The 13214-nt window shown below is 38.1% G+C and overlaps 2 protein-coding genes across 3 annotated transcripts in view; one reads left to right on the top strand and one right to left on the bottom strand.

Annotated features, from left to right (window-relative positions):
• Positions 1–762: 762 nt before the first annotated feature.
• Positions 763–5340, bottom strand: LOC137268260 (DNA fragmentation factor subunit beta-like). Its single transcript, XM_067802802.1, has 6 exons — positions 5126–5340; positions 4764–4893; positions 2931–3125; positions 2296–2375; positions 1749–2023; positions 763–1103 (listed from the first exon to the last, which is right to left on the bottom strand). Exons 1-6 carry the CDS (start codon positions 5261–5263, stop codon positions 905–907), a joined length of 1017 nt encoding a protein of 338 aa, XP_067658903.1. The 5' UTR covers positions 5264–5340; the 3' UTR covers positions 763–904.
• Positions 5341–5802: 462 nt separating this feature from the next.
• LOC137268680 (centrosomal protein of 104 kDa-like) overlaps positions 5803–13214 on the top strand; it is a 54266-nt gene continuing 46854 nt past the window's right edge. For both annotated transcript variants that reach the window (XM_067803282.1, XM_067803281.1), the window contains exons 1-4: positions 5803–5922; positions 9671–9803; positions 11275–11366; positions 12806–12887. In XM_067803282.1, coding sequence (XP_067659383.1) covers positions 9691–9803; positions 11275–11366; positions 12806–12887 — 287 coding nt within the window. In that variant the 5' untranslated portion in view covers positions 5803–5922; positions 9671–9690. The remainder of the gene's footprint in view (positions 5923–9670; positions 9804–11274; positions 11367–12805; positions 12888–13214) is intronic.

Here is a 13214-nt window from a genome sequence, read left to right as displayed (position 1 = left end):
AATATGCTTTTCAATTATTCAGATGTCTTATTCAAAAGTTTACCCACTCAAAAACTGACTTGCATCTGGTGCCTGTTAGACTAATAACTGGGTTGCATTTTTCAATATTGGGTTGCACCAGAGCATGTACCAAAGCACTAAATCGAGCACTGTCATCCATCCATACACTCTTACACAACATAAACCATTTTGTATATTTTTGTTATAAATATTTAACGGAACAGACAGATTGCCTTATAAGAACCTGTAAAAAAGCCTTTCGTCAGTAAAGGGTGTTAACTCACTACAGAAGACCAGTTTCTGAACTGGGCTGGAATTTCGTGGATCTATTGTAACACCACCAGTTGCTATTAAGAATTATGCCTCCTATATGCTACTGTTGGCAAATTAGACTACACCAAAATGATGTTCTAAAGCAAAAATGTTCAGATCTATAATCAAGATCTTTATTGTAAACAAGCAGGAAAGACCTCAAGGATGGGTTTTACACTACATTTAGCAATACTAAACCAATATCACTGCAGGGGACACCATAAGTGGGCTTCACACACTGTACCTATGTTGGAAATCAAACCCGGATACTCGGTGTGACAAGCCAGCGCTTTAACCACCTGACTACCCTGCAACCCCTTTCAAAATAGAAAAGATTGCGAAAATATTTATCAATGTCTAGTTTCGTAAAACCTGCAATTGATTCAAGTCAGCAGTGCATTTCATGAACATGGAGTCACTTTTGTTTCAGACTTGATTACACATGGACTCGTTAGTTTAGGAAAACTATAGCTCAATAATTCCAGCCTCCCCAGGCTGGGGGAAAATAAGACTTTATCATCAGTTATCTCCCTTGTCTGGGGAAGCTGGTGCTGTAAAACAATAACAACATTGTCATAAAATTCTGTGAACATCACTTGACAACAAATGATTGCCATGGACATCTGCCTGATTCCCGAGCTGCCTTCTTGTGGCAGCCCACCTGTACAAACTTGAGATTTTCCCTGGTGAACAAGAGTTTATACACCTGCTCCCAGTTGAGATGAGCATTCTTGGGTTTTTGCCGTGCTGCCTCGATCAGTCCCGGTATCACCTCTCTGGATTTCTCGATTCTGGAAAATGTTTACAGAGTCAGTTACATACAATGGCCATATCTGCATGATCAGAAACTATTTCTATCACAGCTATAATTTTTCCTCTCATTTCACAAATCATTTCAGGACATCACAAGCACAACATATGAGACACACAACAGTGAATAGATCTTTAATCAAAATTTATTTGTTCTATTTTACTGAAAAAATTTTGCAGTCTTGAAAGATTTATCACTAGGTCATGCCTTGCAAAATTAAACTAGATAAAAGCTCACAAATTAAAGGGAAGGAGTAAAAGTGATTTCTTATGTGGCTCAACATATCCATGATGTTCCAGTTTATGAACTGTATAATTCTATTGCTTATTGTGAATCCATGAGTAAATATTAAACATCTTTTGGGGGGTCTATCTTTCCCTGATCTTGCCTTCAATGAATCCAATTACCAAGTACGCATTTATGCCTACTGACAATGTTCTAAATGTTCTGTTGAGAAATTAGATTCACAAGTTTTCTTTCCAACTGGTCATCTACTATTTTAAGCTGCCATTATAGACACTTACCAATAATTATTAAACAGGTACCACGTTACCAAAGAGATAAGGAGCTCTCAAATGCCACCAATGATTAATTAATTGACTTATACAGTAAAACAGGAACTCACATATGGTCGAGATTCCATAACCCAAACAGCTGTCTGTAGCCTCTGGAGGCATATGGGTTGATTGTGTGGTGTTTCTCGCATGATTTCTCATCGAACGCTCCCTGACACAGAAACCAGCCCTTGTTGTCACAGATTCTCTCCCTTTGTTTGGCCCTTCTGTCAAAATATGTTCCGTGGAAGTCTTGAGACTTGAGTTCTTCGTACAGTTCCTCCAATAATTCTAGAAGCATTGGCTTACTCTTAGCATCTGCATCTTTTTCAATCTGCTCCTTCGCCTGTCGAGGAAATACTACTTTCAAATACAACTGAACACAACAAATTGTCGAACATGGTGTTGAATGAAGTTGATTTTTGCGAACACCTGTTGTCACCTTGATACATTCATGCAAATTGTACTGTTAGTTTGCCTGCCTTGGAGGAGTCTGTTGTCCTGTTTGACCAGCAGGAATGATTAATCTCTTGTACTGACAAGATGTTGACATTTCATATTTATTTACAGTAGGACCGAGTTCCCTCCCTTGGCAGTGCCAGGAGCTAGTACACTTACACTGTTGTAGTAGCTCCGTATCCTTGTCTGGGCTGAATTCCTCATCACCTCACTCTTGGTCTTGTATTTCTTGTTTAAACCTTGTAATAGTGAGTTCAAGATATCCTTACATACTGTTTTTAATAAAAACATTTGCTCAAGGAGAATATTTTCAGATGTTTCTTACAGAATGATTTTCAAGCTGTTATCATGAACAATTATTTGACTATTTCTTAAACAATAACGCAGGAGGTATTTTATCTTATCTCACTTCAGCAAGATTTTTATAGGGATATATGAAGGCGTCATATTTTGAGTGAGTGAAACCTTCCCACACCAGCTCCTGTCTAATCCAGCACACTATCACAACCAGCGTGAAAGTTTGGTCCCACCATTTAACAACATCATGATTATAAAAACATTGTCTAATCTGGCACCTGTCTAGTCCATATTCTGTCCCAACAAGCATTCTTAACGTGTAATTAACACTGTCTATGCCAGCATGAGTAATTGAACAGACACCAGCTGCAGACTTTAGGCCTAACACTAGCCTCTGTGCAGGTCAGGTAAACCTTACACTAAGCTGAATATTTATCTGTACAAGAACCAAGAACATCGGACAAACAGCCTGCACAATTATTACAAAACACACTGACCTTCAAACCAGTCCTCGTTTTCGTGTCTGTGTTCTGATTCCACATCTGTGTCCAGCATGTCCAAGTATTGGGACATAATGTGTACTTTTTCTGGTGCTTTGTCGTCTTCCATCAGGTCACGGATTTGATTAGCTAGCTCATTCCGCCGTGTTGCACTGAACAGTTTGGTGAGAGCTTCATGTATCACTGCCCCAGCTGAAGAAAAACAGATTAATCTAGCGGTCATATCTACAAACTGGGATCAAAATATGGCAGTTATAGTATTTGTGGGTGATATTTATAATGTTATATGTTATGAGGCAGTGTTATATGTTGCGTAAACTGTCATACGTGCAGATTCAGATAGAAGCAGTAGTGTGTTATATTAAGACTTATGCTAGATTTATTCAGTAATCTGGTATAGACTACATGGAGCTTATTCCAGAATCATCTGCCTCTGTGTACAATTTTTCAGCACCTTTTTTCTGGGTATACATAAGAGTAGTTCATTCTTGACTTATCTCTCATTAAACATGTTAAATCTAAGTCACCAACACTATAAGAAGAGGATGTAATGTGTATGCGAGATGGTCTGTTGTTATGCACATAAGTGATTACTTGAGACAGGATCACTCATTCGTGTGACTGAATGTTCTGAGACTGGGAAATTCTGCATGTCACAGAAAAATGCATCTACGAGTGATGTCTACGACAGTAATTGAACAAACTTTCTACAGTCATTGATAGATGTTCAAGGTATAAAATGGCATGTACGAAAAGGTAAAGAGAAAATTAAAATAGTCAGATTTTGATAAAATTTTCAAAAATGTGCAAAATTTAAGCAAAATTTGATGACTTATAACCACAAATTTCACCTGAGTGTATATTTTTCAGAAACTTATATTTAGTATTCTAAAAGCTATTTGTCATAGAATAAAAATATAATTGCAGCTTTCGAGGCACTAGAACCCATACCTGTTTGATGCTGAGTTGAAACATGTTTACGTTCTTTGAAAATGTGTGAACTGTCTCGTGTATATGACACAACAGGCTGTCTCATGTACAATACATCTCTGACTGATTAATGTGATTATCACACCCTTCCTGGGGTTTAGTTGCAAGTTGGATTACGGTAAATTACAGTCTTTCATTCTTTCACAGGATTCCTGTAAGCAGTGTTTCCCATGACGCAGAAAACTCCCTAAGACATGTCTATGACTCCCATCGTGACACCAGGATTCATGATGACTCCTGTTAGTCCTAACCTTTTATGCCAAGTGTAAACAATGATTAAAGCTGACTCCCCAAAAACATGCCCATGACTCCCATCGTGACACCAGGATTCATGATGACTCCTGTTAGTCCTAACCTTTTATGCCAAGTGTAAACAATGATTAAAGCTGACTCCCCAAAAACATGCCCATGACTCCCATCGTGACACCAGGATTCATGATGACTCCTGTTAGTCCTAACCTTTTATGCCAAGTGTAAACAATGATTAAAGCTGACTCCCCAAAAACATGCCCATGACTCCCATCGTGACACCAGGATTCATGATGACTCCTGTTAGTCCTAACCTTTTATGCCAAGTGTAAACAATGATTAAAGCTGACTCCCCAAAAACATGCCCATGACTCCCACTCATGACACCTGGGAGTCATAATGACTGCTAAATTTTAACGCCAAGGGGAAACACTGTGTAAGAACTCTTGAAATAAATTTTTGAATGTCCCCCACTCCCTCTTTCAAAACAAAGGTGAAATGCATTTTTTTAACAATGGCATATCTACCCTATCTACACTCCCATACATATGTCAACTTGAAAGACACGTTTGTGGACATTCAATGTTGTACCTCCATTCCAAACCTGTCCCTTCTTAAGAAATACAAAGACTGTTTGAGCAGGTAACTTCTTGAAGAAACCCTCGCTGTCGACGACAGTGCCATCATCCTCTATAACCACGGTTACATCATCTGGATTTAGCTGAAAGAAATAATTGGTCTTCTTCAACCTATGGTTGTTGAGGCAACCAGATCTAATGGATTCGGGTGGTTAGACACCTTGACGTGGTAGCTGCCGATTATGACCATCAGTGTTATAAACGTTGATTCTCTGCTAAAAGGGTAAAGATCAGTTGAAGTTTACTAACAACATATAAACAGGTCTGTTGAGAGGTTGCTGCGAATGGGATAAAAACATAAAAATAGATTTCAACCTCGAGTTTTTCACATCCCTTTTTCTTCAAGTCTTCGAAGTTTTTGGCTGCTACGCCTATTCTGACTTCTCTGCCAACATCCTGTACTTTGTATGCCCTCATTCCGCCGTTAAATAGAGCCAGAAAACGACTGAACATTCTTTAACATCAGGTCCTCCCTTCTGTAGCTTCTGCAAGCACGTTTGTTTGTGTATTTCCGCAATCGGACTTAACATTGCCGCCAGATCACCATTCGGCACGTCTCGTGCAATTCCGCTAATTTTCGCGTCCCTGCATTTTGGCTACTAATATTGTTGTTTCCGACTACACTGTTCTAGAACCGAAAACAATAATCCTAACCATATAAAATAACATATTTAAAGAATTTCAAATGTCATCAGATTATAAGATGTTTGACAGAAGTTTCGATTCTCAAATGAAATTACAATAATCAAGGCAACACCCATGCACTATTATCGTCTCTGAACACCGAACAAAACATTCTCACAAATACATAAATTAATATTTCCCCCGCACAGACTGTTGTTCCGAATAACTGATGTCTATTTCACGGAAATTAATTTTTATATAAAATCCATTTTATTGCATATTTTTATGGGTATTTTTCATTTTCATACATCCTTAATTAACTTTGAGGTACAATAGTCTTTGGAAATTTTCTGTACAAGTCTCGCGTCAACGAGGCCTCCATCGTGCTCCAATGTACACAACCTGCGCGGTTTATTCGTCGTCAAGAAGATAAAATGTGAATTGTACGATTGATTTTACCAATATAGCTGAGTGTCCCGCGTATATGTGTGAGTATCGATATATCTGTATAACATGCCATGAGAACATGACGCCATATGCCATGAAATATTTGAATGTTACCGGTAGACAAACGTATCTGTCAAACATAAACAAATGCACGAAAGTCACATTCCAATGTCGAAAAGAATACGACTTCACGTATCCGATATCTTTATTTGGAAGATACAGTCAAGCGACATGTTTCAGCTTACTAAACACAAACGGACTATCATGTAGTCCCCCAATCGACTGTTTTCTGTCGTCATTTGGTGAGAGCATATGAATAAACCTCATTAAAACGAACACTTGTTACAACCTGTCAGTGATGTTTGAATGTCCAGTTTGGTAGTAGTGAATCGATCATGCTGATGTTACTTGCAGTTGTTTTCATGTGCCTATGAAGTAGTTGTTAGGACTGAGATATAGTTTAGGATCCAGCTGTTTGTATGACCATGTCCTCAATTAGTCTAGTTCATATGAATAAACTCGTATTCCAGCCAAGGCCTACATCGAGTTTATACAGCGAGTGCATTTTCTTTGACGCACCTTTCCGCAAGAAATTTGAGCGGAACGGTTTAAGGCAAAAACAGACTGAAAACTCCACCTATCGACTGATATTTTTGCAGATTTTGCTGAAACAAACATTCATCGTAAATGCGGGACACTTACCTCCAACAAAATATACTCATTTTATTTCTGACAAGTCTTGAAACATATATCCCCCCTCGACTGCCGGCCATTGTGGATATGTAAATGAGAGGCTGCTTAAAAAACGGAATCCATGAAAACGGACTATGACGCTCTGCAGTAGGCGGGAGGGGAAACGAAACGTTAGTGGTATATATCATTGTTTATGGACGGTACATTTCAGGTTCCGAGATGTCATAAGACCTACAATGCCATTTCTAGATGTTTTTTGGTATTGAATAGGTGTGCGTAGTGTTCTTATTATCCAAATGGGAAAGGTTTTTTTTTTTTCAGAAACGACATTAGCATGGTGTTACATCTCTCATGCTACTACCTTGATAAAGACTGAAGTTCCTATAACGTTTGAAGTCTAAGGATTAAGTCAGTGGTGAAAATCAGGCTTCGAATTCCATTTTGTGAAGTCCATTTCTGGTGTCGCCCGTCTCGATAGTCCTGGAATATCGCTGAACACCGGGGAGTAAAAGTGAACTCTATCACTCACTCTAATACCCACTTGTAATACGTAAGGTACACACGCGTGTTATTGATGATCTATTAGAATGTGTGCCATTTACACATGTTGGACACATATTTTCGGAACGTTTTTCGACAACTGCTAAGCTATCTAATATGCGACATTTTAGGAAGACTTCTGTCTCTTGTATGGGGAAGAGCCGTATTATTTCAGTTGACTTTATTAAATATTTGGTGGACGTATTGCCCTAACGTCTATAATGTCCCTCCCCTCTAGCGATAAGCTAGCCCCAAGTTAAGTGTAAATATATGACCCTTCCTCCATCAAACAGTGATGCGTATAATTAGTTATTATGTTTATGTAGTAATATGTATGGATATGAATCTAAGCATGTTATGCGTAATTAGTGCTCAAATAATTCTCGGTACTTGATGTTCTGTTTATAGAGCTATATGTGTGGATGTGAACGTATGATGTTTACGTCGTTTCGTGAAACTGTAGGTGTGGTCTTTAGCAGACATCTTGCAAGTACCATGTCCCCGCTTAACCACCTCCCACTTGTATTTACTGAAGCGTAATTGAAAACGTTTTTAGTTGTGTTAGTTTTGTAAAGTCAATTGTTGGGCCTCCCCTGTTAACCTTCTTGGAGAGGGATTTGAAGCGAATGTGCCCGCATATGAAACACTGTCAAATTATTCTTGACGAAATACAATCCCAAGAGCGTGTGTCATACAGTTTTTCTTATCTTGGAAATACATTCACCGATTTGTTGAATATGTCTTCTTTCAGCGTCATGTAACTTGCGTAATGGTGCCACTTTATTACTGAAGGATAGGAACTGTATGGTGTAGAAATGTAGAATGTAGAGGAAATGAAACATTTGAATGAATCAGTGAAGAAATCCTAATTTGGAAATATATCAACTTTACAAAGTGCATGAAAGTGAAAACTGTCATCTCGTAAGACCGATTACGTATACTTCATGCACACTCATGATGATGGTGTAGAATTATAATTAGTACTTACAGTGATTCATTTCGTTTTAGAGTAATCAATGTAATTTTAAGAGTTCAGTGAATGGTGCGATGATATATGGGATCCAGAAATGTCTACAAACGATGAAAAAATGAGTTAAGTTCGTTTCCCCGCAACCACAGTCAATTTATTGCTAACCGTTTTAGTGCGATTCCACTTTTTGGTTAACCAGTCAAAATGTCCGTCAAGTAGTGAAAAACGGGGGTGGTTCTGTATCAGGGCTGATGTAAAATAAAGTGAATGGATGTTAGTGGATGTAAGTATGCCGTTTTGAAAATGTGTGTTTGTTTTAGCAATCCGTGCACCTGTTCTAGTCGATAGGCTGGATTTTCGCCTTTGACCGCTGTACATATCTGTACAGCACACAGTGCGTCAAAGAAAATTCACTCGCCGGCTAGACGTCAAGCACACCTTGGTATAGTGCGAAGTCGTCTAGTTATATGCTGGACTACAATTAGTCTAACTCATTTTTTCGCAGTTTCAGTGCAGAGCTACTGGCCACCCACCAGTAAAATGTTGTGCCATTTTGGTATGATATTTTAAGTAATGTTATGTATTGTTGTTGCAATAACCCTGATTTTGCAGACTAAGAACCAATGTCTTTAGATTAAGTTTGAGTGAGGAGGTGTTTGTTCAGTCAGTATGCCCATCCCATGAAAATATTGAGCATATTTTCTCACTCTGGTAGCTGCAGCTTCAGTTGAACGGAAACAAAACTCATCAAATCATCCAGCCAGTGCCATTTTATTAGCTTAATCCAGAAACTATCATCTACACGGGATGCCAATTAGCAATCTGTGAATTTGGACACCATATGGATTTGCCTTGAACTTTCACATTTCATTAGATTATGCTTATGAAAAATTATGACGTATGTTGTGAAACTTTGTTACCAAAACAGCAAGTCTTTTAACTGTCTGTTCATGTCAGTAATATGTCAGGAATAAATACATAAATGTGCACATTGTATAATGTGGCCATAGCTCAGTCTGAAGGTTGACAGTTTGAGTACAATGGATTCTCACAAAACTGGTTGTTTGTCTCAGCAACATGTAACCTCTGACCTTATCCGAATGAGTAGATGTGCCGTATTTTAAAGATGCTCCTATGCATGTTAAACAAATACATGTACATTTATTTTGCAACAACAAAGTTCCCTTAGTGTACTCAAGACATCGACAACTCTTACTTTTCAGGCATATTGCTCCCAATACAACAATTACTACTCCCGGTCATCCATGTCTTATTGAACATGCCCGACTCTTATGTACAATGTTCTTTGTACCAAATCCATGACAAGAAATATGAAGGTCCCATTATTGACAATATTATTACAATATAGTTCACTATACTATTTTCATCACTTTACATCAACTTTGGTTCTAAGGACCCTTGAAATTACTAATGGAGGTTCTCTGGAACTATAGATTTGCAAGGCAAGGTAGAACCCTACTATTAAACGTGGCACAGAGTGTCTTATGAACTTTCGTGAAGGAGCCTAAAAACTTTAAGTCCATGTATGCGTCTTGATTTCTGAAATGGATGTTATTGTGTTGTAGATAGATGAAGCAGAGCAAGGATGCCGACGAAAATCCAGTTTAGAGTGGTGCACGTGTCGGGACAGGATGACAGTTACCGGGCTACAGAACTCAACAGCCACGGTCCCCTCATCAAGGGATGGCAGTCTTCCAGGTAAGCCTCCAGCTGGACTAACGCTTAGTCAGTTGGAGAAAACATTTGATCAAAACAGACAGCTCCATTAAGTGTAAACTAGTGGTGCGACGATTCCTTGATCCAAGAGCCACAGATACAGTGAATTGAAACAAACTTTTACATCGTATATACCGATATGATACTTCTGTCACACCACAATACATTTATGTGTAACTTTGAATATTGCCGAATTGCTATATCTGTCAAGAAAAAGACTTGCTTTTGTTCAGTGATTAAAATATATGCTGACTTATTTTGCCTTCTTAAGTAAATGTTTTCTTGGAAATTCTTGTGTCAAGAACTGAGTCAGATATAGCACTTGCATGTTAGTAACATTCACAAAGTCTGTGTATAATCTTAATTATCTTGTTTCCAAATGAACATTGAACAACGTTGGCGGAATTTGACAGAGTACTACAGAATTGGTTTTGTTTAGATTTTAAAGGTCACATGCAACCCCAAAATCAAACATAATTAAAACACAGTTATCACTTATTCATGATATATAAAATCCACTGCTGATTAAGAAAAAACAAATAAACAACATTATAAGCGCATAATCGAAAATCAAAAGTGCAGTATTTTGTATTTGGGTTTACCTCCCTTGAAACGAAGCAGCTGTAATAATGAACCCAGTCAGATCCGGTTGGTGAGCACTCAAGTGTAACAAAGCTTTTCATTGGGCAGTGGTTCATTTGCTGATATGCTTAGCCTGCTCTATGTTTATGGATTATAAGTCCGATAGGTATTAATTGCATGTGGTCAGTGATTGAAGTTGTGCATTGCATATTGCCACTAGCAGACAGGCAGGCAGACATATAATCATAAGTGTCACTAAAACAGACTTGAGTTTTCTCTGTGACAGGGTCTGCTTATCACAATCAACATGTTTTCTTATGTAACGAGTAGATTATTTACTTGTTTGTGTACAAAACCAAGATTAGACTACTCATGGCCTTACTCCAGGCAGGCATACTGTTTCAAGCTCTGTGAACCTATTCGCTGCACATGCGTTTAAAGCGCAGTGCAGAATAGCTGTTGAAACCATTTTTTGCGCCAGCTCTTGGGGGAAATTTAGTGAATCATTTGAACTCTGATTTCAGGGCATTTTTTCGTTGTGTTTTTTTTCCAGCTTTATAGGCTGAATTGGCATTTTTGATGATTTATTTCGTTAGGTGCATACCGAAAGGTATCAGAATCTGCAAAGACTTTACGTTGCATGTGACCTTTAAGTTGTTTCATAGTTGGTGTTAGAAGTAAAGATTTGAAATTTGTTTGTTAGTTTGTTTTAATGCCGCGCTCAGCAATATTCTAGCTGTGTGGTGAAGGTATGCAACTAAGTGAGAGACATCATGGGCATAGAACATTGCCATATTAGGCATAAGCAGCTGAGAAACAGCAGGAAGAAATACATTTCCCCTTATTGACGTATGTTTGTTTTCCATACCAGGTACTGCTTGTACCCACAAGATATTGTCATTCAGCTGGAGAAGAGGTCACGACTTCGCAAAATACAGATCCTGTCTCACCAGTACCTCATAGGTAACCATGGCAACAGTGTTATTTCTGGCCATAAGAATATTATGCCATTGTATTGTCTACAAATTAGCTCCTGTCTTAAAATCTTCTTTGATTGAAATTTTTGTCAATTTTTTAATTGAAGTTTGTGGCTATGTCATAATGGTTGTCATTTCAAATGTCTGACTGTCCAGAATTCCTGAATCATCATCATCTTCATACAGTTATCTTGCCTTGCCTTATGCTAGGGGAATAACTACCATCAGACCTGCCTACCTGGCAGTATTTTGGCGTATTTTGTACGATTTTCATATCATTAGATACAATTGTACACACACAAAGCAGATTGTACTCCAGTCAAGTTATATGCATTAGAAAATAGTTTCATACCACACTGTAGTTCAACTTTTAGTATTGACCATCATTGAGAACATCCTCTTCTGTTCTTACAGTGTTGTTTATCAGTGCCATGAACATCCTACTGATATATTCTGATTGATGAAGAATGGCAACAGCATGACTGACAAAGCTATTGACATCCCCACCTCACTGTCCCACACATTCGAAAATCCAAAAATTATCCTTTGATCAAAAGTTTATTTAGATATAGACTTCCATCCCCGGAATAAGCAGGTCTACGAAAGGAGTCCAGTATGTGTACTATGCTGACATTAACATTGCACAGTCGCGAAACATACTGGGAGGAGCCAGGTTATTTTCCTCGTGAGATTGTCCACTTTTTAATCATCATGAATACACTTTGAAGGCATGTGGGGTTGGCAGGACTGTACCATTATTTAAAAAAGTCCAGTCTACACAGGATTTTTGCTATAACAGTTGGGCAAACCCTCAATACTCTCTGAATATACTCTTAAAAAAAAGTAGGGGATAATGAACTTTCAATTTGGATGGAAGTGTAAATGTTAACAAATGTTTCAAGGACAGACATCTTATGAACGCAGCACTATTTCCCTCTATTACCACCCCTAAACACAACGCATGATATGCATGTGCACAACGCAGTAGCCCCATACACATGCATGGGGTCCCATTCTTTTCAAGTAGGCTGAGAAATCACTTAGAACATTAAGTTTGACACTCATCTTGCATCACACATTTGTTAGTGTTTGTTTCTAGTCGTTTGTTTTAAAATGAAAATGCTGCACATGCAAATTACATGTTATACACCAATAAAAATAACTATGGTTGTAAGGAAGTGCAAATGGTGAAGCACTCTCAGTAATATCATATCAACATTGACTGACTCTATAAATCTCCTAAATATTTTTAATCATAAATTAAAAAAAATGAATATCCCCTACTTTTTTTGAAGAGTATATAAATCATTCAATTGTGAGTGCATGAACAAAATGGCTTGTTACATGCCTGTATAGCCAAGGCTTGACCCATTTCTAAATGTTATAATGGTGTGGGGAAGATGTCCATTTGTGTGTTTATTTCAGCTACCAAGGTAGAGTTCTATATGGGCGATGTCCCTGATGGGTTGTCGCCTTCACTCGACACAGCTCGATACACTAGACTTGGGTGAGTACATCAGAAATTCTAACATGTCACCAGTAAATACTGGATTGTGATTGGTTAATCAAAGTCATTCAGAGGTATATAATCACGTTATATACCTCTGATTTTCCAACACATCATGTATTTGTTAACGCGGTTATGGTAGAATGGAGATAATTGTAATGTGTTGGAAAATCAGAGGTATATAATGAAATTATGTTCATCTCCTAAGTATACATTCATACTGCAGTGACATAACAGTTGTTTGGGAAGTGACGAGTAGGTTGTTTGAAGTATTCTTATCCCAGACATAAGAATCTAGGGTGGCCATCAAGTGTTCATTGCAGCAGG

The sequence above is a fragment of the Haliotis asinina genome, chromosome 16 (assembly GCF_037392515.1).
Source record: "Haliotis asinina isolate JCU_RB_2024 chromosome 16, JCU_Hal_asi_v2, whole genome shotgun sequence".
NCBI lineage: Eukaryota > Metazoa > Mollusca > Gastropoda > Lepetellida > Haliotidae > Haliotis > Haliotis asinina.
Note: the sequence above shows the minus strand (reverse complement) of the source record. Positions and strands in the feature narration are given on the sequence as shown.

Bases quoted from the DNA above. Each gene is read 5' to 3' on its own strand.
- LOC137268260 (XM_067802802.1), bottom strand. From the start codon at position 5,263: ATGTTCAGTCGTTTTCTGGCTCTATTTAACGGCGGAATGAGGGCATAC. The intron at 4,894-5,125 runs GTTGAAATCTAT...TATTTCTTTCAG, and splicing joins AGGGATGTGAAAAACTCGAG to CTAAATCCAGATGATGTAAC. The intron at 2,376-2,930 runs GTCAGTGTGTTT...CACTATTACAAG, and splicing joins AAACGAGGACTGGTTTGAAG to GTTTAAACAAGAAATACAAG.